This window comes from Pseudoliparis swirei, chromosome 20 (assembly GCF_029220125.1).
Source record: "Pseudoliparis swirei isolate HS2019 ecotype Mariana Trench chromosome 20, NWPU_hadal_v1, whole genome shotgun sequence".
NCBI classification, from domain to species: Eukaryota; Metazoa; Chordata; class Actinopteri; order Perciformes; family Liparidae; genus Pseudoliparis; species Pseudoliparis swirei.
Window position 1 is genome coordinate 15779989 of NC_079407.1, and position 23966 is coordinate 15803954.

A 23966-nucleotide genomic window follows, 5' to 3' on the forward strand; every position below is an offset into this window, starting at 1 on the left:
TAACCGTCATCCATTTATATTCTCTGTTTTCTATTAATCTACTAATTTGGTGGAGGAAAATCCACAAACAGCTAACTCACAAAAAACTCCCGAGGGGGGTCGACTCTTAAGAAAGGCATCAAGGAAAGTACAATATTCTCTGTTATGTATTCTTTGATTTGAGGCTGTGCAGTAAATGGCTGTGGTCGAGTAGTCATTGGTTCCTAACTGAGTGAAATAACCCGGAAGTATCGAAGTAACCGCCATGAGAAGGGCTGATTTAATTCTCTAAATGCAAAGGAAAGGAGCTGCAATGCTTCCTAATGTAGATCATTTAGCACAGGAAACATTCCTTTGTGAAAGGAAAGGAGATCATTCTGTCCACTATTTCTTGCGGCGGCAACATTTAAAGTGATTTACCATTCTGCTGTTCAACAAACGATCATCACCGACCAACGCAGATTGTGTAAATCAGGTGTTTCATGAACTATTGTCTGCATGTTCTTATGATCAGATTATAATCTCCATATAAACCATAACAACAAAGAGTGACATGAGACATTGTTAGTGGGAGATCGTATTTAATTCAGCATGTTTGAAACTGAACAATGAGAGTTTAGTAGCTGTTTGGGACCCAGTCCTCTGTTTGCTTCTGGTTCTGTGGCTACGATGACGAACTGCAACATATTAGTCAAACCAGCGTCAATGCAGTTTGCAAGTGATGTTTTCCGTTTGGTCAGTATATTTCTTTTGGTCACTTTATTTTGAAAGACAAAGTCAGAAAGTGTTATTCTGCTCCACTTTCTCAATTGACGTTGACTTGACTACTTTGAAGCACTTGCAGTTTCTCCTTGTGGCCACCTGGTGGCAGTAAAACACAGCGATTATCATTTAAACCTTGTAACATCCGTTAAGCCTCGAGACAAATGTTAATCACTTTGCGTCGATGCAGCCATGATGATAGAGCTTCCGGTAAATACTTTCAAAATAAAACAGAAAGTGAAGCTCACGCTCGAAGCAACAGTTATTTTGTCGAGTTGAGGCGAAGCATCGATACCTCCTGTCACGATACTGTTAAAAGGTCAATACTGTGGACAGGAGTGTGTAGCATCACTCCTCTATATCGGTAAGGCATGAACAACTTTATTTCGGAAGAATCTGCTTCAGTAAACGCTGCTCAATAGACGGAAGGATCCGTTGTGACGCGTAAAGTCAGCCACACGACAGCTCGCTGTCTGACTGAGCTTACCGTCGGATACTGGGGGAAGCCGGGGTACCATGAGCGGACGGAGGGGCTAGCCTCAGCGCACACTAGCTAATAATACGTTTACTTTGAACACGACTCGTCCGTGTTATCGCTTTGTAGCTGTTCGTACGATGACGTAATCGCTGAGCTCGTGTGACGTTAAACACAGAGACGTGAGCTGTTGCTAGTTTGAGTTGGTAACTTGTCATCAACATTCGCCTGTTCTACGACTGCGACCTCTTCCCCGCCAGACGAAGCGACGCACATCACTAGTTCGAGCAAAGCAGGTAACGTGACGAGTAACAGTCCATTTAGTTACACGTGTCCCTCTCTTCTGAGGGACGTGACACGTCTACTGGTTGAGAATAAGCTGATCTTAATACTGGGGACGAATAAGCAGTAGGATATAACTCACCTCAGGAGCATCTAGCTTTAAGTGACTTTAAATATTATGAAGTGTGTTAAATTCTAGTTGTGTTGACACACACATTATTATTGTCAGCCAGTGTTTGGATGCATACAGACATTGTATATCAAGCTAATTGTAATGTTATTTCAGAGGGAATGGAGAAGGCTAAACAACATGCATTCGACAATGCCAGACTTCAAGTGATCAAAAATGGCTATGAGAGGGCCTTTGAATGCATCAATAAAGGACTCACTGTCGATGAAGCTGGAGACAAGGCACTGGCCCTGGAGCTATACAAACAAGGGCGCCAGCACCTTCTCAGGGCCATCAGCGTGCCTTCTCGGGGAGAGGAGTGTGTCGGCAGCTCCTGGGAATCGGCCCGACAGATGCAGCAGAAGATGCAGGAGACACTGAACAACATCACCACTCGGCTGGCCATAATAGAGACCGGCGCTGACCTTGGATCGGCCCCTACACTGAACATCAGTCGTGTGCCGCCCGGCCCTGGTGCCACAAACGTCTGAAAAAGTCCTCTATCCCAAGCTTCCCACCCAAAACAAGCCAGAGAGGCCAGCTCCGCCAAACCTACTTTCTGTAGGAGGCATGGCTGCATCCAGCAGTGAGGGTCTACCTCTCTCAGCGAGTGGACCACCTGTGGAGGCAGCCGAACCGCCTCCATCTTACTCCCCTCAGGCGGCGGATGGCCACTTTTCGGTCTCGTATGGAACGGATGCGGGGGAACTGTCATTGGTTGGGGATGAATTCTACAGTCGTACATCTCACTCGAGACCATCTCTCCAGAGTATGGGTGAAGATGGAGTGGAGCTGGTGTACATCCCTCATGGGGTACAGATATTCTTTGTCACGCCTGAAGGGCAAGTGAGCGCTCCATCGTACCCGGGCTACCTGCGGCTGGTGAAGTTTACTGTCGACCATGAAGACGGGATGCCCAACCGACCACCAGCATTTTTGCAGGTAAGAAAAAATTAATATTTTCCCCTCCTGTCTTTCAGTCAATTCAAAACATTCTCTGTAACTAGAACGGGCACTCGGTAGAGCGCATACCTTCGCATATCACAAGATTGGGCATTGAATTATGAACATTTTGGCATTAGTTGCATGCCAATTGGACACAGATGTATCGTGCTATGGTAAAAAAAAAGATCTTGACCTTTGACCCGATTGATCCCAAAATCTAATCAAATGGTCCCCGGATAATAAACAATCATCCCACCAAATTTCATGCGATTCGGTTCAATACTTTTTGAGTTTTGTGAATAACACGCATACAAATAAATAAATAAATACACGGCGATCAAAACATAACCTTCTGGCATTTTCAATGCGAAGGTGATAAAGCCAGAATGGACTAAATATGCAGCCCTGAGATATAGATATGCAACCTGGATGCCCATCTGATGCAAGAAGTGGGAGTGAAATGTCAACACTGCAGTGTCACCACTCGCCAGTCTGTGTGATGTGCCCTTTCCCCTGATTGTGTAAGATAATTGTCTGTCATCAGCAGGCGGTGACAGGCTTGTGAAAGATCTCCCTCCCTCCCTCTATGGACGTGATCACATGAGCCTTGTTTACTCCGTGCCCTAAACCCAAGGCTGTGACGTTGTCCACAAATCAGGATCATGACTGGCTCAAAATTGGAACCAGATGGTACCGTACTCATGATGACCGACTCCAAATTAACGTCTCCCACATCAAGAAAACTAAGATGTTTCTATTTCAATGAAAATAATACTAATTTTAATCTATGTTCCTTAACAATAAATATCTTTGCGCTCCTCAAGTGTTACACGAATGGCACCAACAGTTGATATTTTTCACAGATTGGTGCTTAAAATACACAGTGAAATACCAGAAAATAGTTACAATCGGATGCAATCAAAGACAGCAACACGACAATAACGCTGACATTGAAGTTCAGTTTTTGTTGACGGCAAGTGTTTTTGTTCTCAGCTTGTGTGCAGAGTGCAGCTCAACAGGCCTTTAATCTAACCAGGGTTTGTTATTGATATGTTGTGGTCATAGATAAGGAATTGCAAGACACTATGCAAAGGAAAAACCTCAGGCTTTGGTTAAAAGACGACATAAATACTTATTATAAAATCCTATTTACCCAACTCTTCTTGCTTTGAGCAATTTTGTGTTTTTTTGTGGCGATGTCTATTCCTGCGATGTCTATTCTCTTCATTCGGGAGTTTCCCAGGTGCTATTGCCTGCAAGTAATTATCTAAACCCTGCTTACACTGTTATGCCCTATAATCCTGTTAGACATGCAGAAGTCAAAGGGGGACGGTGTCCTCTGGTTTGTCTCCTCTCAAACGGCACACTGGGTTGCACTCATTATATTCTCCATTAGAAATGTAAGGCGTGTCATTTTTAGACTATATTTGGAAACGTATGTTTTAGCCCGATCTCTTCCCAGAGCTCTCTGCCCTTCATACATTTGACTTCATGGAAAAATCAATCCTCATATTATCGTATTTTCTTTCAGAGTTCAGAAATAAATGGAACATTTTGGGGTGATTTACATCATATCATCGCACATTTAGCCATCCGTCATGACATTTTCCAGCTGTTGTGCTCTTTATTTCTCATATCTTTGTATGTTTCTTCCTGGCAGGTGTGCGACTGGCTCTACCCTCTCATGGCCATGGACTCGCCAGTGTTGCTGTGTAACACTGGCGTGTTCATGTTTCCGGACTTGATGGCGCCAACTCCAGGCTATTTTGTGGGGGTGGTGTTGTCCTCTGAGCTCCCCGCCGCAGACAGAGAGCGGTTCCACGACATGCTCTCCCAGAATACAGATCTCCGAGTTCAGGTCATTGTCGCTGTGCACTCAGTTTTGTGAAAACCCAGCATGACACAAGTTTTGAAATTCTTTGGGAAACTAATGCAATTGGGGGAAATATATATATATATATAAATATACATCAACATATGTTTACATAAGTATTTGAAGTCACGAAATAATTGTTTCTCAATACCTTTTGGCTTTGAGCTATTTCATGAAAATGAGACTGCGCTCGGTGGTAACAGTCATGTGACGATGGCTGGATTTTAATTTGTGCATCCTATTTGAAAGCAGAGATCCCACTCATCAGTCTAATTGTTCAATAATGTTAACGTGGTACCAGAATGTCTGACCTTCAGCTGTTGATCTTTGCTTATAGAAGCATCTCTTTAGATTTGTCCTTGCATATAAATATATTTTTGGGGTTTCGAAAGTCTGCGTGGAGATGCAGATGAAAGTGCAGACTGACTTAATACGTGCACAAAAATAGTGCTACTGTTTGACAGTCCCTAAACAACCTCCACTCTCCTCAAACCATCACTAAAACATTCTGTCATCATTCCAAACAATGCCGTGGTTAAACTATTCCTCCCATGGAAAGGCTGCAGTTACGGCTTCCTTTGAGGTTGCAGACTAACAGAATATAATGGGTTCTTTGTTTTGGCCTTGCATGAAACTCTTGCTCCAACTCACTTCTGAGCTGGCACACTTCTCCAAGTTACCCCTGCCTCAGCATTGTGGGGATTTGAGACAGACGGGCGAGGGGAATTAATCAGTCATAATGCTCTTATCTGCAGCGGTGAGAACCGCCTCAGAGTTTCAGCCGAAAGACGAGTGGCAGTTCAGCCACGATGAAGGTGGACACGCTGCCTCCGATTGATGCCAAACGAGGTCATTTTTGATGCATGCAATCAGGCTACTTCTCTGATGGACGTAATTCCCTATCAGCAAGTACGCACATTTGGGCTTTTTGGATCAAGTAGAAGTTTGAGTTTTTAGCACAAAGGGATGCTGTTTTCAGACTGCAGAGACCTTTCGACAATGTCTTTGTCTCAAACAAATAGAGCATTGTAACAAACAAAAACCGGAATAATGAGAGGATCTGCTGTGTGCATGGGTGGTTACTTTGGGAGAAGCTCATGAACGGAGATGTTTGCAGATTGTTAAATGTAGCAGATACATTTTCCAAAGATTTGACTTGACAAGCAGGTGTTATTTTCAGCTTGCATTGCGTGTCTTAATCATACAGTGGCTTATTATCCGTCTTCATCTTAAAGTAGCTCAACAATGTGTCTTCATGATCAGGCTCCAGCTGAAACTGCAGACGCCATTAGTCTCAGTCAGAAGGTGCCCATCGCTCCACCTGAAGCGACTGCACTGACGGCCACCGAGGAGGAGAAGCCGCTGCCTGAGTGGAGTGAAAAGGTGGCGAGTGGGATCTTGACAGGTGACGTTAAACTGCATCTTCCCCCGAAACCACTCGATACTTTTCTTTGTTCACAATTTGCAAGGAAAGACTCGATGCGTCTGCTCGTGCTGTCCTATTAGGGGCGTCGTGGCTAAGCTGGGGCCTGGTGAAAGGAGCGGAGTACACGGGCAAGGCCATTCACAAAGGGGCATCTAAACTCCGAGAACACATCACCCCGGAGGACAAACCCACCCACGTCAGTCCCGCAGTCACCAAAGGCCTCCAAGTTGCCAAGCAAGCGACAGGAGGAGCTGTCAAAGTCAGCCAGTTTCTAGGTGATGAAATCATCCCCAGGCGGCGTGTTTTGCTTTGCTTGCATTGTCATTTGGCGGCGGCCCTCTAATTGAGTCATGCTTCGCCACTGCAGTGGACGGGGTGTGCATGGTCGCTGGCTGCGTGGGTCGAGAGTTGGCTCCACATGTGAAAAAACACGGAGGCAAGCTGATCCCGGAGTCTTTGAAGAAAGATAAGGATGGGCGTTCCAACATAGATGGAGCTATGGTGGTGGCTGCCAGTGGAGTGCAAGGTTGAGTACTTAATACTACATTTAATATTCTGCAATAGGCAATTCTAGACGAGTAGTGTCGTAACATGTGCCCAATTTGCTCAGGATTTGCGACCATGTGGACTGGTTTGGAAGTAGCAGCAAAGGACATTACTACGAGTGTCGCATCGGAGACGGTCACCACCGTAAAACACAAGTAAGTCGTCCCGTCCCTTTTGATGACTTGTCTGACCACTGTCACTTGCTTTAACATAAAGCAATGCACATTAGTCATACCACAGGTTTGTGATGTGTATGCTGCAAATGGGCTCCTCCTTTACACATGCAGAACCAAATGTGCACTCACTTATTTCCCTTTTCAATTTACTTTCCAGATTTAGGGGTCTTCAAAACATCATTGAGTCACCTAATGAAAACAAGTGTAATTTTTCCTAATCTTACTCGGCTATTCAACTCCTACCCCTACAAGCATGATATGCCTTTTGTTTTCTGAATGATTTTGCTCTTGCAAGTCAAAATGCTGTGCCAATCCACTTCCCTTCCCCAAGTCATTCCCATGACGCTGCTGCTTTCCCCTCATTTCTTCAATTGTTTCTCATGGAAATTTCACAACTTTTCTGTCCCACCTGATTTTAATATCCTCCGTTATTGTAGGTATGCTGCTGATGAGCAAAATATCTACACAATATATAGATTATTGATTTCCTTAGGGTTGTGTGATTATCATGTGATATGAGTTTATATCCATTTATTGACCATTGTTGTCATTCAATTTATCCCTTGAAAGGTGCTCAATACAAAATTCAGAGCATTTCAATAGCCTCCGGTTGCTCTCAACATGCTGAGCAACAAATGTCAACGGTGCTCGAAGAGCTAACATAGTTTACCTTTCTGCTGCCGGTCGGGAAGGCGATATCATCTGTAACCAACATATGAGCCCAGTGCAGAGCGGCAGCTGGTAGTCGTGCTCACTTATTGTTTTCAGCGAAATTCAGGTTCTGTCAGTCAGAAATGTCGTAGGTTGACCACTTGCATGGGTGTAATCCTCACACCAACATTGACATACAGCATGCCATCTTTGCTATCCTTGTCCCACATGTTAATTAATGAATTCTCCCAAATCCTTCTGTTTCTCGACTCTTGCTCTGATCTCTCGCCCAATCTGACTTCTGATGAAGGTACGGGGCGGCAGCAGGACAAGCCACTGACCATGCTGTCAATTCTGCCATTAATATCGGCCTTACTGCATTCAATGTTGACAACCTGGGAATCAAAGCTGTGGTGAAAAGAACTGGCAAGGAGACGGCAAAGTCACTTTTGGAAGATTACAAGCTCCAGGAAAAACCAGAGAATGGGAAGCAAGTCGAGAAATCGGGCAAATAGCTGGCAGTGCCTGGCCTCATTCCCTCAGCCACACCCTTTTAAAGTATCATTTGTATTCTTCTATAAAATACATTTTGTTAACTAAATATTCATTATTTATAAAAACATGTTCTATATTTACAAAACAAATACTGTTCTATGCATATCCTATAGTTTGATACAGCTCTTGAGCACTTTAATCCTTGCTAAATAAAATGGATGACCTAAATTAATAGAAGCGGCAGATTTCTAAACTCATTAAAACATGGCCATACAGTTATATTGACAGATTCGGTTGTTATCACTGAACCTGTGAGATACCAGTTTCATTCTGCTCTTTGTACTAAGCCAGGAATTGTTGCTAACTAGACACTGGAAACGGTTCTAATCTTTGTGAAGTATCTGTGTGTTTGAGTTTATTCCTGGAAGGATAAGTGCAATTTATATACTTTGAATGAATTATGAATATATAAATACTACTACTAATTATTATCCGTCTATTTTGGGATATAATATCATAAAGTGTCTGTTTTACTGGTGTTTAAGTTGAGGTATAATCACTGCTGCCTACTGTGCCTGCAAACATCACATAATATACAAAAATGACTTAATAGTCCATGATGGATTTCTGTTAGACCTTCATTACGGAGCTAGTTTCTTTCCATCTCCTATGAATGAGATGCTCAGTGCTATATTCTGATATATGATGATGTTTATAGTGTTTAATATACAAATCTAGACAACGTTTACTTTGAAGTGCAATGTTAACTTTGTTTGCAAACCTGTTGAGACTAATTTATTTGTGAGACTTTTGAAAGTTAATCTATTTTAAATGGCTTTTCTAGTATTTGAGTTGGGTATTGTGATTTATTTCCCACCTAAAATACTGAGAATTTTCTGAGAAATAAAATGTAAATTAATAAAGGAAATTCTGTATTTATTTATTTGAGCAGTATATTTTTAAACAGTTGTTTTGTTTAAATCTAATAAACAATACCTTAAACATGTCATCTTAATACCTCCATCTAGTGGCTGTTTGTCTTACGTGATAAGAGTATTTTTTTACAGTATAATAAACAGATTTTTTTTTATATTGCTTGTCCAGCCAGAGTTGGAGTTATTTTTTAGGGGCTTTATGGTATTTTTGTGCTGCTGAGTCAGCTATAATTCCCTTGATACGAATTCAATGAAAAACAATGTTTGGGCTTGCTCGCACTTTTAGTCAAACATGCTAATTTCAAAGATTAACATCTATATTTTTCTATATATGTGTTAATTATTCATAACTCAAGTAAACAATTATTTAAAACAAATGTATTCAACTGCAAGATCAACTCATTTCATGTGGATTGGTTATTTTTTTAATCAAATCAAATGTATAATACAATAACATGTGACATTTGCTTTATTTACTTCAGACATTGAAGAGATGCTGGGCTTTTAGTTCTTACAATGTTGTGTTGAAAAATGAAAAGCACTAAAGAGGACCTGAGGTTTCATCTGTAACAACACACTAATATGAAAATCGAAAATTAATTTATTGGGGCCCATATAATATGTTGCACACAGACCTCATGGACTTTGTCAATACAAGCTAACTTTGTTTGCTTTAATTATGCCTTACAGTATATAAATAAATTAATAGCATGCCAAACTGTTATATGTTGACCCCTCGAGCAAATTACAGCCATGCAGCTCTTGCACAATATGAGATAATGAAAGACAAACACATCAAATTTCTTTAAATCTTTTTGTGCCATTATCATACCTGCAAACTTGTCACCTTTCAGCGAAATTCGCCGTTTTGAAATCGAAATAGGTCATCCACGTGAATAGTGTAGATCCGAAGAGTTTTTGTTTTGGATAGGGGGGGGGGGGGCGATTGGACGGCCGGCGTTTATGAGATTGGAGTGAGACACGGAGAACATGCGATGTGGTGATCTTCGCAATTAAACATCTTTGATGGGACACGTCGAAGGAACAGGCTCATGGAACGGGAACAGACTCATGAACAGGTTCATGGAACCGAATTATGGAACAGAATCATGGAACAGGCTCAAAGCTCAGCAGAGCACAGTACACAAGTTTAAAAAAAGGAAGTTGGTTCATGAATGACTTTAACCATATTATATATAATGATAATGTAAAGTTGTTATTACTATTATTAGGGCCCGATCACTGAATTATTCAGAGAACCTTTTTTCTTTAAATGTTTGTTATTATTATTTAGATTTGCGGTCAGAACAATCAAAAGACTGTAGTCATAAAAGCTTTGAGGTGTCATCAAACAATGTGGATGTGGTGTGGAGACAACAACAACAAAATCACCTGCCCCCCCCCACCCCCATGTCACCTTTTTCACCGCTCATGAGTTTGCAGGTAAATGCATTATAGACCAACATAAAATATACACTTTCACTAATATCTCTCTGTAAATACACATGATGCTTTTTCTGTCAAAACTATCAAGTTCCTCCAACAAAACCCTGTTCAACACACTCCTAACTGATACCATGGGATACTAATGTTAGGCTAAGTCTACTTGGCTATGAACTCAACTATAACTAGCCAACGGCAACGTTACATATTCATTGAATATGGTAAGTTAACTGAATTGCACAGTGAAAGATGTAATGTAAGAACGGAAATTGTTCATTTTTATATATGTAAGCTGTCAATATGAGAGAAAGAAAGACAAAAACATAAACTTTCTTAATATTGTTTATGTTGCTATTATAGAGCATCATCCAATTAACAATCAAATTAGAGCAACGGGATACACCAGGCCAGGATTGACATCCCATAATACATGGCTTGAATATAGGTACCCCACCTGTGGTAAAAAAGGTTCTCTGATCATGAAGCTGGGTTTATAAATGCAGAGGTCAGCTGTATCCAGTTATTTTCCACAGACTGAAACGAGGCAGAGAAAAATGTATCGTTGCACATTGTCAGCATTTGTCCAACAGATGATTTGTCCAACAGTATTGGCGGGGCATGGACTGTGGTCAGACTGTCAGGAGGAATCATTCGATCCATTGTCAGAAGATTGGTTAGTGTGCTGGATGTCCAATTTACTTTTTGACAACTCTTCTACTAAGGGAATCTTCTTGAGACAGGATCTGAAATGAAACACTAAGTTAAAAAAAAACAATCAAACAATGCTATACATTAATTTGAAAATGGCTGAGAGGCTTCGTCAATACAACTGCATCAAAAGAAACAAAAATACAATACAGTAAATACATATTCATACCCTCAGTTGACTTCTTAGCAGCTGGCTTTGCTTTGTGTGAAATATTCTTCTTTAGCCTCACTGTTCCTCTGTGGGGAAAATATATCCCATTTAGCACTTTCTCTACGTAACTTCCTCAGTTGTAATAACTCTAAGGCTAGGCGAGTATGTACCGTGTCTTTTGTGGACTTTGTACGATTTTCCTCAAACTACTCGCTGTCTCCTCACCTGCTTTCTTAACCTGTGGAAAACAAGACATTAAGTGTTAAAAATGATCACAGACTTCCCATGCTGCCAAAGGGATGCAGGAAGGGTCTCCTTCAGGTAGTGTGTATACCTCGCAGGGAGCTCTAATGTGGTTGCTGTGTGTCTAACTGGACATTGACAACGGGCAGACGGTCTCACAAGTGTCGACACAATGTTCCGATTTTTAGCCTGGGGAATATTATGAGGATTTGTGAAAACTGTAAACATGACCCAAAAGTCATTGTTGATAGAGTTTCACTACTACAAGTAATATCCACACATTAGCAGAATAACATGAAAAGAACATAACAATGTACAAAATGCCTGTGACTGCAGAAAACACAAGAGTTTTAGCATGACCACTTTCAGCTGCTTTTATCAATCTGTAATCGACTAAGTTCACCTCCGATTCTGTTCCTTGCTAGAATGAAGAGAAGCCTGGAGGTCACTTTCCTTTTTTGAAGAGGGGTAGCACTTCTCTCCAGTGTTTTCACCTTTAAGATCCTCCATTGTCCTTACAGCAAACAAAAAAACAGATGATTTACATATTAAGCAAAGGAAGAGGAAACATGATCAGTGTTCTTCTCTTGTCATTTACATTTTTATAATATCACAAATCCACCTCGAGGACATTACAACTTGTACATCATGAGACACTATCCCTATAGAGAGAGTGATGCTCCGAGACTGAAGCGCCGCATGCAGTGGAACAAATCCAACTCGATGGTTATATCGTTGTTGAACTTGGTCCTTGAGGCGCTGGTGTTCTCCAGGTTCCCAGACAATGCCTCTGAGGTCCTCCAGTAGTCCCACAAGAGCTGCTCCTGAGCTCCAGCCTGCAGGACCCTGAAGGCAGCACAGCAGTCCCTAAAACATGGGGAATAAAATCACAGCTGAAAACATCTCTCAATTTATTGAGTACAAATTGAGCCTCAATATATTTTACAATATAAAATAAAATCAACCTGAAGTGTTCATCCATTTGTATCTTTTCGTTCAGAAAAAAACAAGACAACTAAACTATATAACGTCCAAGTCAAAAACTGAAAATGATGTTTTGAACTGAAACCAGTTCTTCATGCCTGTCCACCTTCAATGTCAAAGGGCACATTAAAGTTCTCTATAAAAAACCTATAGGAGAGTTAAAAGATGTAACAGTCCATCAGTGAATTAGGATTAAGTATAAATCATTACAACACATATACTGTACAATCCAGGAGACTTTGATCTCAATGCTCCACCACCAGAAACACAATGCAAAAGGCCTCAGCAAATGCCTAGCGTTAGTGATATTTAAAGTTTTTATTAGAGACGGTACTTCTCAACATTGCACTCAAATTTGTGAGGGACTTTATATATGTTACCTTATTTCCCCACTGATTCCCTCATCAAGGTCACATGCCGTTATCATGGCAAACACAGTGCCTGGGGGGCTGTCCTCAGACACTATGGTGTTGAAGACTTCCTGAGTAAACTCTGGACGGTTATCATTGACATCATCCACTATGACGAGTATGCTTAGAGTTCCTGTTAGAGGTGGCAATCCTTCACATGACAAAGAAAATAATGGTATATCAGACCAAGTTTGTTATGAAAAAGTTTGACATTAAAACATTTTTTATTACGTAACAGCACTTTATAAAGTGATCATATTTAACATTGGCCTGAATCACCTGAGTCAACAGCAACGATATTGACGAAATAAGATGATTCCCTCTCTGTCCAGGCTGTGTAAAATGTGGAACGTGCCACTGGGAGTGATGGAGAACAAACTGTCACCATTTCCTTTCTGTATAAAATAGGTCAGTTGGCTGTTGACGCCTACATCTTCATCCGAAGCTGATAACTGGATTTAAAAAAAAGACATAAACAATCGAGAAATTAACATTTTGTAATCAACATTCAATGAAGTCTTCCATTAACAAGAACCAGGAGCACCTGACGTGTGAGCTCAGCGGGGTCTTCATCATTCTCTGTGACATGCATGGTCAGTGTTTGTGGAGTAAAGAGGGGTGCAAAGTCGTTGACATCCAGCACTGTGACACTGACAGCAGCCGTGGCAGACCTGATTGCGTTCCCCTTATCTACAGCTGTTATGATTTAGGTGTAGTTTGAATCCCTCTCCTTATCCAGTTTGTCCATGACTGTGATGACACCTCGAACCGCGTCCGCCACAAACGGACTCTCCTGGGTCAGTATGTACCCAACGTGTCCATTTGTCCCGATGTCTCGATCAAGAGCCTGCACCTGGAACAGGCTCGTTCCTCTGGGGATGTCCTCTCTGATTGTCACGCTGTCGGTGCTTTGAGAGAACTCTGGGTCATGGTCATTTGCGTCCTCAACGTGCACCGTGAGATTCATACTGGTTGCCATTCTAGGTGAGCCTTCATCAATGGCTGTTACAGTAATAGTCAGGCTGTCGACCTGTTCTCTGTCTAATGCCTCCTCCAGGTATATTTTTCCACTCCTGTTATCGATGCTAAACTTGCCACCAGAAGTGTTGTTCAAATAATATAAAACTTCCCCGTTGGATCCAATGTCTTCGTCCTCAGCATGCGCAGTCATTATGACAGAATGAAGTGCAGTGTCCTCTGGTATGTTGACTATTTTTGCTGACACAAACAATGGAGCGTTGTCATTGACATCATCAACCACAACAATGACATGTGCTGTGCTGGTGAACGCTAACGACACAGTCGGGGCACGGTCATTGGCCGTCAGTCAGATCGTAGCGGGGTTGTCTCTCTCTGTCTAACTCTGTGTTCAGACACAAAGCGCCAGCTGTGTTTATGAAGAACACTTCCTCCTCATCTCCACCAACCACTCTTAGTTTCAAGTATCCATTGTCACCTGGCAGAAAAGAAATGATAATAACACATGATGTTATCACAAACGATGGATTGCCCATCTCATAATGGTTTGGTGTACTATGTATAACACAAGGATCAAAACGTTGCACTTTCCTCATGACCTGTTTGCCGCTAAGTGCATATTTCAAAAATATCTTTATAATACCTGACAACAGAAACCAATCACATAACCATCAGACAAAGAATTAACAATAAATACAAAATGATGATTTCATTGAGTTATTTAAAAGGCCAATGACAGCAGGGACAAATTCATTCCAGAGTCTATCAGTCCTGCATCTTGGCAAATTGTATCTGCAGCCAGAGAGAAGTACCTTGGACAGAGAAGGGCAAAGATCAACCAGGATTAACTGGGCGTTCTTCAAACTCATAACCTTGTAGTAATCAAGTATAATAACAATAAATAAAGAACAGGAATTCAATGGAAAATGTACAAATAAAATGACTTTAGCTGCCAACTAAACATGAGCTTTTTAACAGGACACCATCAAATAACACAAATATAAAGTAGATGTGTGATGTCTGTATTTGACTTGCCAGATGTGGCACGTCTAGCTAAGACAGCTGTGAATAATAATTGGGATATTTCACACTCATCATAAACAAATGTGTATTTATAATATTTAAATATGTTTTCTATTCACTCTTATTCCTGTTGGGTTTCTCTCTGACTGTGGATTATACTGTTCCTTTAAATGCTACAATTGCCAAACAAATATATGCTGTATGTTGGATGAACGTCATATTTCTATTGTATTTTTGCACTTACTATCATCGTTATCTGACACTTCCAAGGACAGGAAGCAAGTGCCCACCTGAGCGTCTTCTAGAAGTGACGCAGGAAAGGTATCGTGACTGAAAACAGGGGGTTGTCGTTCACGTCTATCACGTTGAAGTACACCCTGACACCGGATCCCTGTGAGTCGCCCTGCTGCACCACCACAGTGAGAATGTAGAATCTCTGCGCTTCGAAATCCAGGCTGCGGGATAATAGGAACTCCCCTGAGAAGGGGCTGAGGAGGAACAGATTCTCTCCGTCATCCTCCTGCACTGAGTATGTGATAGGCGTGAGACTCTCCAACACGGTTTCCAACTTTCCCACGACTGTCCCTGTCAACACACAGGAAATGCACAATCTGGTCTGGTAACAGTGACAGGAACATTAGAAGTTGTTGGCAATATCAGTGTCAAAAACTAAAATATCTGAAGTATCATTTCTAATTGATATTAGAAATGAGAAGAGTAAAGAAAAAAAGAAAAAAATCTTTTTGACAAAAAGAAATGGGGATTTTTGCATAAAATCACAGGTTAAATAATATCAATGTAATAAATTAACATAATATATTTTAACTTCATTTACATGACGCAGATGACTAACCTGGTACTGTGTCTTCTTTCACTTCAAATGAATAAACAGTTTTGGAGAGAGCCATCTGTGTTTGCCATCTGCTATGGGAGTGAAAGCCGTCAGATGTGCAATACCAGGAGGCAAGCGTTTGCTGCCTCTCGCCGCTCACATTCACTGGATCTCCAGATGAAGGCTCATGTGAGGAAGTAGTATTAAACACCTGAGGAACCATGGACGACGAAAAAATTACTCGTTTTTTTTTTTAGAATTGGCCACTTTTGAAGCCTTTAGATAGATTCTTCACATTTATAGCCACCATAAATATATAAACTTGATTAACATAAATTGCAATGTATGAGCTAAGAGACTATACTTACCAGAAAATTAAACAATAAAAGTGTATGTTTTTTCCAGTGTCCAGTAGAGTCCATTTTAAAGTTCACTTCATAAGTGCCTCATACTTACGAAATCATGCAAAAATAATAATATCCCAAGCAAAACAAAAAAGACGTGGCATTACAAAGTGAGCTTTTAGAAACTTCAAGGCATTACCTCCACACAGGACCAGCAAAAAGAAAGCTTTAAAAGCTGTCTCCATAGTGATAACTCAATCTTCTCAGCTCGTAATCCTGACTGACACGCCCCTTTGACATCATTCTATGCAAATCCAGCAGCAGAGAAAAAACTCTGTTGGGGCTCCAAAATGCAGCACATTGAAAGTGTGTTGTTGTTGTTGTTGTTACATACTGTGTATAATTAAAAGAAACATGTCTCTTATTCTCTGGATTAATTAGTCCATGCGTCTTTGATTTCTTTGTCAAATGAATTCTGGCAAGTGAAAAAGAAAAGAGTAAGATATATAATACTTTGTTTTGCTGAATCAGTCTGTATTCTCTCCATGGACAAAGGTTCCTCGGCGTATCCCTGAAACAAACTGTTTGAACAGTTGCTTGCAGCAAGTGGCCTCGGGGAGCCTTTGGTGCTGCATGTCAGACGGGGAATTCATTCAGAGACTGCAAGGCGTTCATTCCGTTGGTGAAAGGAGAGACAAGAAAAGAAAACTGCTGCTGCTCTGATTCAGAGATTTTAAAAGACACACAGTGGCACAGAATGTTAAAACAGAATACACTTTAGAGGAGCAATTCATTTGAGTGGATGACTAGCATTGCCAAAGTAGTTTTACATAACTGACCCTCCATCAGCACTGCTTTGCCCCTTAACCCTTGTGTTGCCTTCGGGTCATTTTGACCCGATTCAACATTTAACCCTCCTGTCGCCTTCGGGTCAATTTGACCCGATTCAATGTTTAATGTCGGTGTTCTTTCGGGAGTCAACAAACAAACATAAAGTACCTCACACTTAAACTTGGAAAACAATATTAATTCTAATAATTTTCTGGAGATTTTAATAGCTGGGGTCATATTGACCTCAAGGGTAAAATATGTTAGTAAATATAAAGGTAACAGGAGGGTTAAACATTGAATCGGGTCAAATTGACCCGAAGGCAACACAAGGGTTAAAAAAACAGCTGCTGTAAGCAGGGGCGGTTTTTCCTACAGGCGGTATAGAGCGTAATCACGTGACGTCAGAATCTCAATCGCGCCATCTTGGGGTCCCACTTATTAAATGTCAGAAGAAGTTGACCTGGCTATCGTGTCCGCTGTTTGATTATGCGAGAGCCCAGCAACCTCATGTCCTTCTGCATGACCAAAGAAAGATTTCAGCGGTTGGAATTGAATATTCACAACGCTTTCTTACCTGATTTTACTCGCTCAACACTTTGTGGTTAATTCGCTAGTTACCAGCACATAGCCCGGTCACATTCCTGTAAAACAGTTTTCATTTCCGCTATCGACCATGGGACATTAACAACTATTTCTGCGTTATACTTGTTGTGGAAATACCACAAATGTCGGAACATCAAGCGCCCCGTGTCTGGGTTCATATATGATCCGTAGTCGCACAGCTCCGCCTCCAGGACGAGTGTCTGATGAAGCCGCTTCCAGCTCCTTCAGGACCAGCAGTGACTGTTTGGTGGCCGTGCTGATGCTGTTCCCATGGAGCCAGTGTTTTATTTTACCTTGAAATGAATCACAGAGTAAAGGCAGACATCGCCCGACGGAGTTGCCATGTTCATGGCTTCCTCCCAAGTTTCCATCCACAGTTCCTTTTGCGCAAGTGAAAGACATTGATTTTCGCTCGGCGAAAAAGCAAAAAGAGATTATTGACGAGTGTGTCAATGGAAACGTGCCCACAACCCGATGTATCAACAGAAACACATGAGAACAGTCCTAACGCTCATACGCCGAGTGAAGCCGAAGTAGATGCATGACAAGTTGAAGTAATAGCCTGTCTTGTTGAGCTGATAAACCCATATTCTGAATCATTAGTCCCACATCCAACAATGAGGCACAGTATAATCACAAGGCACACCGCTTTGAACTGAAATCGTGTCTCCTTCAGGATATAATGGTCATTTCTAAGGGAAGAGCGGCATACAAACAAGCAAACCAATGCCGTGGTGGGACCCCAACATGGCCGCCAGAGTGTGTTGTGGTCACGTGACTGAATACGCTCTATACGGCCGCCTAGGGCGCCATTCAGAGGGGGGCCCAAAAAAATGTGCCTTTTTGCTGGGCAGTTCTTTTTGCACCCCCATCTATATCTCCAACCAATATTTTGACAGCAATGCCAGCCAGAAAACACAAAAAAACATTAAAGCTGCAAGCAGCATCGAACGGGTCCTCGCTCATCTGCGCCGGCCGGAGACGCCGGCCGGAGCAGAGACGCCGGAGAGGAGCGGAGACGCCGACGCCGGCCGGAGCGGAGACTCTGGCCGGAGCGGAGACGCCGGCCGGAGCTGCTCCGTGACGTCACGACTACGAGCGACGTCACCGCATCAAAGCGCAGACTGTTTCCATGGTGACTCAGTGACGTCCCGGAGAATGTCTTGTCCGCGAGCGCGCGATTACAGTTTTTCTCGATTGCTGAAACACATTTTTTGAAAGCATGCCTCGTTTTCTCAAAACTCTAAACACAAATCCCAAAACCACTCACACAAAATGCAAAACCCTTTATATCTCCTGCAAAATGCAACTTTGCTTTCAAAACAGTGTTATGTCACCTCAAAAGGGTATTTTGTTTTCAAATGACAAACACAGCCCATTATTTGAGTCGACATTATTAGCATCGATTTAACACTGATGTGCTCAATGGAAAACACTATATGGGAAAACACCAGTATGAAGGCCTTATCAGGAGCATTATGCCTTTTCATGTCCAGTGTTACTGTACGCTTTCTCCTGTTGAAAAATATTGTGAATGTTTAATGTTTTAACTCAAAATATAAAACAGCACACAAATATACAACTAAAATGTTTCTTTCTTTTTTCTAATTTTTTTCACAGAACAAACAATAGAAAATAGACCACTACAGTCAACTAAAAAAGAAAGAAAAGTGTAAATAAAAAAGGACAAAAAAATACTCCTCTGCCTCTCTGGTCTCCTCTACCTTCCATGTTTTCATCCATTCTTCTTCAAATCAGGAGGTCACCTGTGGCCCTTATATTGCTAAAGCCTTGATTCCAAATTGCACAACAGCCGTGGAAATGGAAGTTTTGCCAATTGAATAGCAGTTTGTTCTGTCTAAACACAAGGAGGTTTTGGCATTGATGAAGTGTGCAAAGTAGAGAGGATGGTGTTTAGTGTTTTGAAGAAAGTGTGGTTAACAATTGAAATCTGTGTCTAAAGCAGATAAGTGTGCTTATAGTTTAGCAGAATTGGTTTAGGGAGTTGGCACATGAGTTACAGGTTGTGGTTATTGTGTTCTAAGTTCCAGTTTTTGTGTGGAGTCAATCGAGAAAAACTGTAACATCCGCCAGCTAAATCTGCCAGTAGGTGGCGCTTTGAGTCTGTGAACATAGTCATGCATTATGTGTCCCTTCATGAAGTGTAGACCACGTCATGTAAATTCAATGTAAAAAAAAAAAAGTGATGAAAAAAGGCGGTCACATTATTTTGGGCACGACGAGGGAGTGAATGTGCACCGTTGATCAGGGGGGCGTAGCCGGAGCGTAGTTCAGCACAGATGTGACATTTTCTCAGGGATTTTGTTCTTTATTTAATGTTTGTTCATTGTTGCGATCGTTGTTCTGTTTATTTGAAAGAAATTCAGTCTTGCAGGGCAAAATAGCGTTTGAAAGTTGAAATTCCGTTTTCGTGCAAAATGTGCTAGGGCCGCCCCTGGCTGTAAGCCGAATGTGCTCTTCATGCAGGACCACTGAGGACAGTTCTTTGTCAGGCAAAGGTCGGCTCTGCTGAGAAACTCCTGATGAATGGACATTTGAACCCCCTTTCAAGTGACTGTCGGGCCACCGGGACCGTGAAACGGTCTCCAGTTACCCATAGAGGGAACTCTATCACAGCATGGGAACACAAAAGGTCCCTGCCTGGTCTCACTGGGGTCGTGCACACAGAGAGAACTTTTCTCCGGACACTGAGGTGAGACTCGAATAGGCGCACTACACTTCATTTCATCTTCTGAATGTGGTCAGTATAACTCAACCAACAGTTAGGATTCATCTTTCTTTTGACACAAAATAACTCCACTAATTTTGCATATGACTATTTGTGTTCTCGGATGTAATTATACCCTTTTTACAATATAATATGGGGGTGCTGTATGTTTGACACACACATAACTGGTGTGAAGCTGGATGTAGCAACAGTTCAAGCCCCAACACTATAGCGATAGCAACCGTCAGGGTTATTGGTCTTCTTGAAGAGAAGAACTTAGTCTGCTATGTGATTTCGGTGTAACAGAACATGAAATCGATTTCACGTTCTTTTTTTTGCTCATTATATATCAAATTACTCTTGAGTAAAATGTACAGTTTTCCTGGATACTTGATTTTAAGAAATGTGAGTATATTAGGAAGGCAACCTTTTGTCTAATTTATGTTGTTGAGTTTGGAACAAAAGACAAATTCTTTGTATCCAATGTGCCGAGTTATATTTATGTCTGACTAATGCCTGACCACTGCCTCAGCGTCCATGCGGGCTGAGCATTATGGGCATGACACATCAACCTGCCTAACTATGGTTTTTAACTGCCTATTCTTTGCAGTTCCCTTATTAACTGTGGCGCCACCTTCTGGACTTAGGTTCCCTAAACCACAGTACAAATATCAACGCCTCACTTTTCAAGGTTATTTGAGGAACAAACTAAATAGAGCTGAGGAAGCCTATAGCACATGATATGATACACATTAGTGTATGATAACATACAGTGAACATATGCTTTCTACCACATAGTGTGAATGTTGGCATATTTATGAAGCATTTAGAGCACTTAGAGCAGGTCCTTGACTTTTGCAGCAGATTTTTATTTTCTCGTACTATATTTGTGATGCACCAAAAGACCTGGACATTCATATTTCCTTGTATCTGGCTAAATGCATTAATACTGCAGAGCACCAATGGATGGCATCTCTTCAAAGCACAGCACTTAGGCTGTTTTTGAAACTAACAGACTATGCAACAGCTCATTTTTGTAGTAAGACAAGATTATGAACATGGGTGAGTGAGCCATTTATATTGTGATTTCAACTAGTAATATATTATTATTATATGGTTACTCAGAGGCTGCTTCACTCAAATTGTCAGTAGTTCTTATTTTTGTTAATAGCTGTTTTCTATGATGCTGCTGCCTTAAATTGACAGCAGAAACCAGAACAAAGAGCTGTTGTCATGTTACATTTATTCACTTGTGCAGCCACTAGCTGTACTTTTTTAATGAAAAATATCAAACCCCAGAATAATTAAATACTACATCTTCTTTGATAACTGACTGGAAGGCTTGGGAGGTGTTGAGATAACTAAAATGAGAAGAAACAACAACCTTATTAAAAAAACGACCTTTATTTAAGACATTCTTGAATGTCAACAGCTGTGTTTGATATTAGAGTGGTATTCAAAGAACAATAAAAAGACACTGGGACAGCACATAAAAAAATATTTTTCTGAAAATAAAGAAAAATACACAAACTCAGAAATCTAATTTTTGAGTTTTAACACCTAAATACTAGTCACGTTCAGACCGATTTTTTTGTCCTAAATTGTTACACAGTATGGCAGGGAATAAAGGACTACCACTAGAACATCTCAAAATTAAGATATGTAGTGTTAACTTTACAAAGAAAAATGAGAATAACACTGTACATCTTAGAAACATTAAATATACAGTTTCTTGCTCAGTCTTTATGTTTCAAGATGGTGAATTGAGTATATTAGAATTATATGGCATAAACAAAACTCCCATCCATATGCAGTTTACTCGTCGTCATCATCCTCATCTTCGTCCTCAGCTTCGTTATTGTCATCTGCTGTAGCAGCAGAGGCTGAATCAACTGTGCCTTTTGTGCGATAAGCAACGATATCCTGTAGAGAGCACAACAAATGTGTTTTAGCACCAGAGAGGACCGTTATCTTTTACAAGCTTCAAAGTAAAAAGACACTGAAAAAAAACCCCCAAAAGATTTAAAAATGTCCCCAAAACAAGCCATTCTTTCTTTTTCACCTTGTCATACTTCTCCTTCAACTTGGCCGCCTTCCTCTCATATGGCTGCTTGTTCTCTGCAGATAAGCCATTCCACATCTCTCCCAGCTTCTTGGCTGTGTCCCCAATGGTCAGACCAGGGTGCTCACTTTTGACCTGTGGACGAAAGTCTGCACAGAATATGAAGAATGCAGACCTGTTGGGGGGGGGGGGGACAGTCAGAAAAATGATCGCAATCCACTCGTCAACAATCAGAAGGTAAAAAATGACATCATCCTGGTACATACGGTGGTCTCTTGGGGGCATTGGGGTCCTTGTAGCGTTTCTTCTTCTGGCCCTTGGGGGGATCGTAATTTTGCATGTCCCTCTCATAACGCACCTTGTCCAGTTTGGCCATATCTTCAAACTTGCCTTTCTCTTTCTGTGACATTGTCTTTGGGGAAACAAAAGTATTTTCAAATAATATAAAATACATCTGCTAAAAGAAAATAATGTTATAAAGAAAAAAGAATGATTCAGCCATGAAGAATTTTTTGTTTGTTATACCTTCCATCGCTCGGAGCATTTCTTAGAAAACTCTGCAAAGTTGACAGAGGCTTCAGGATGTTTCTTCTTGTGCTCCTCACGGCATGTTTGCACGAAGTAGGCATATGAGGACATCCTGCCTTTCGGCTTCCTAGGATCCTTCCCCATCTTGGAGCGCTAAATAGATAAATATAAATATGTTTTAAGAGTAATGCATCTCATCCTATTCATCCAGCAGCAATATCTAAATAAATCCCGAGTCAAACGTCCACCTCTTGCTTTGACAGTTCAATCTATTGTTTAAATCGGGTGGTGGGAGGATGCCGTTTTAAGAAGATTAATAACCCATTGTTTGTCGAGGCCAACATGATGCCTCCTTTTATATTTAACTACGCATTCGTTTAGTGCTATTTTATTTCCCGCAAGCATTCACGGTAATATAACGGTTCGCGGGGCTCGTGATTCCGGACCGGACCGTTAATGATATCATCCAGTGACGTTCGCCTTTCATTCTAATACCATGTAGATGAGTGTCGCTGGATTAGCATTAGCTTCCAGCGCATTTGATTGTTCATTAGCCACTCTCGCTTTGTGTCCCATTGCTTTGGATGGTAGCCTTTTCGCTAAGCTAGCTTTAGCGCCCTGGCAGGACACACTGCTCATTTCAAGAGACGATTATTAAAATGGCTGATTTGATTGCGAACAATGGCCACAGCACCGCCAGCCATCTAACGGGCCTCGTTTTAAACCCCAAAGTGCGTGTCTGAATACCGCAGATTATTGGATTTAAAGTTTCACTAAATAACTGTGGATGGATGCGGGGGGGGAGGACGCTCCGCCTGCATCAGTGCCGGGGCTCCAGCGCCAACCATTGGGACTAACCTACGTTCACTTCCGAGCTAGCGTTAGCTCCCACTATAGCGGAGCAGGCTAGCGCCATGAGCAGCTCCAACGCATTAGCGGACGTTGCGATAAGCCAGGCGTAGCAGCTGGTCATTGGGTGATATGCACCGCACATCGTTTGGGTTGTTATACATGGCCGACGGTAATGTCAGCGGAGGGAACAACGCAACTCGGTTAGCGAGACTGTTAAACACAAAAAGCAAAATGCAAAAGCAAAAAGCTTGCTATTGTATTAGCATCCCATCCCGCTCAGTCACGCAACTCAATTTGCAAGGTTACACGACGATGTTTACTGTGCAAAACGTATCGCGGACTACGGGTTCATTCATAGAGGTTCGTCACTAGTCGCAGTGTGTAAAACAAGTGGACGTGTGCAACGCTTACCCCAACTACAGCACTATAGGAAGCCAGCTTTGCGTCGGTACGTCTCAAACAATGGAAGGAAAGGTACCGTTAGAGCGCGGTCCTTCGGCAGCGAGGATGCCTCTGTGCATGCGTCTGGCTC

The 23966-nt window shown here is 41.6% G+C and overlaps 3 protein-coding genes and 1 long non-coding RNA gene across 7 annotated transcripts; 1 reads left to right on the forward strand and 3 right to left on the reverse strand.

Annotated features, from left to right (window-relative positions):
- Positions 1-1789: 1789 nt before the first annotated feature.
- spartb (spartin b) lies at positions 1790-8786 on the forward strand. Its single transcript, XM_056441272.1, has 8 exons — positions 1790-2064; positions 2117-2609; positions 4273-4470; positions 5749-5890; positions 5992-6186; positions 6279-6437; positions 6522-6612; positions 7595-8786. Exons 1-8 carry the CDS (start codon positions 1790-1792, stop codon positions 7797-7799), a joined length of 1758 nt encoding a protein of 585 aa, XP_056297247.1. The 3' UTR covers positions 7800-8786.
- A 1443-nt stretch (positions 8787-10229) lies between these two features.
- Positions 10230-14954, reverse strand: LOC130210692 (uncharacterized). Of its 4 annotated transcripts, XR_008834844.1 has the most exons (9): positions 14899-14954; positions 13198-14109; positions 12933-13105; positions 12225-12804; positions 11663-12126; positions 11351-11448; positions 11187-11254; positions 11035-11102; positions 10230-10900 (listed from the first exon to the last, which is right to left on the reverse strand). It is a non-coding gene; the product is annotated as an uncharacterized LOC130210692 (long non-coding RNA). The 4 variants fall into 4 exon arrangements; XR_008834843.1 differs by having other exon boundaries at positions 12624-12804; positions 13198-14915; XR_008834842.1 differs by having other exon boundaries at positions 13198-14915.
- A 1-nt stretch (position 14955) lies between these two features.
- Positions 14956-16427, reverse strand: LOC130210789 (protocadherin Fat 4-like). Its single transcript, XM_056441273.1, has 3 exons — positions 15855-16427; positions 15508-15697; positions 14956-15239 (listed from the first exon to the last, which is right to left on the reverse strand). Exons 1-3 carry the CDS (start codon positions 15906-15908, stop codon positions 14956-14958), a joined length of 528 nt encoding a protein of 175 aa, XP_056297248.1. The 5' UTR covers positions 15909-16427.
- A 4953-nt stretch (positions 16428-21380) lies between these two features.
- hmgb1b (high mobility group box 1b) lies at positions 21381-23945 on the reverse strand. The gene is made up of 5 exons (XM_056441359.1): positions 23846-23945; positions 22580-22735; positions 22321-22466; positions 22055-22229; positions 21381-21915 (listed from the first exon to the last, which is right to left on the reverse strand). The coding sequence occupies exons 2-5, from the start codon at positions 22724-22726 to the stop codon at positions 21808-21810; spliced, it is 576 nt and encodes a 191-aa protein (XP_056297334.1). The 5' UTR covers positions 22727-22735; positions 23846-23945; the 3' UTR covers positions 21381-21807.
- Between the last annotated feature and the right edge of the window lie 21 nt (positions 23946-23966).

Excerpts from the sequence above, each read along its gene's own strand:
- hmgb1b (XM_056441359.1), bottom strand. The coding sequence starts at position 22,726 with ATGGGGAAGGATCCTAGGAAGCCGAAAGGCAGGATGTCCTCATATGCC. Across the intron at positions 22,467-22,579 it reads AATGCTCCGAGCGATGGAAG|ACAATGTCACAGAAAGAGAA; the intron begins GTATAACAAACA and ends GTTTCCCCAAAG. Across the intron at positions 22,230-22,320 it reads AATGCCCCCAAGAGACCACC|GTCTGCATTCTTCATATTCT; the intron begins GTATGTACCAGG and ends CCCCCCCAACAG.
- spartb (XM_056441272.1), top strand. The coding sequence starts at position 1,790 with ATGGAGAAGGCTAAACAACATGCATTCGACAATGCCAGACTTCAAGTG. Across the intron at positions 2,610-4,272 it reads GACCACCAGCATTTTTGCAG|GTGTGCGACTGGCTCTACCC; the intron begins GTAAGAAAAAAT and ends TCTTCCTGGCAG. Across the intron at positions 6,187-6,278 it reads CAAAGTCAGCCAGTTTCTAG|TGGACGGGGTGTGCATGGTC; the intron begins GTGATGAAATCA and ends TCGCCACTGCAG.
- LOC130210789 (XM_056441273.1), bottom strand. The coding sequence starts at position 15,908 with ATGGACTCTACTGGACACTGGAAAAAACATACACTTTTATTGTTTAAT. Across the intron at positions 15,698-15,854 it reads TTTTATTGTTTAATTTTCTG|GTGTTTAATACTACTTCCTC; the intron begins GTAAGTATAGTC and ends ATGGTTCCTCAG. Across the intron at positions 15,240-15,507 it reads GAAAGAAGACACAGTACCAG|GGACAGTCGTGGGAAAGTTG; the intron begins GTTAGTCATCTG and ends GTGTGTTGACAG.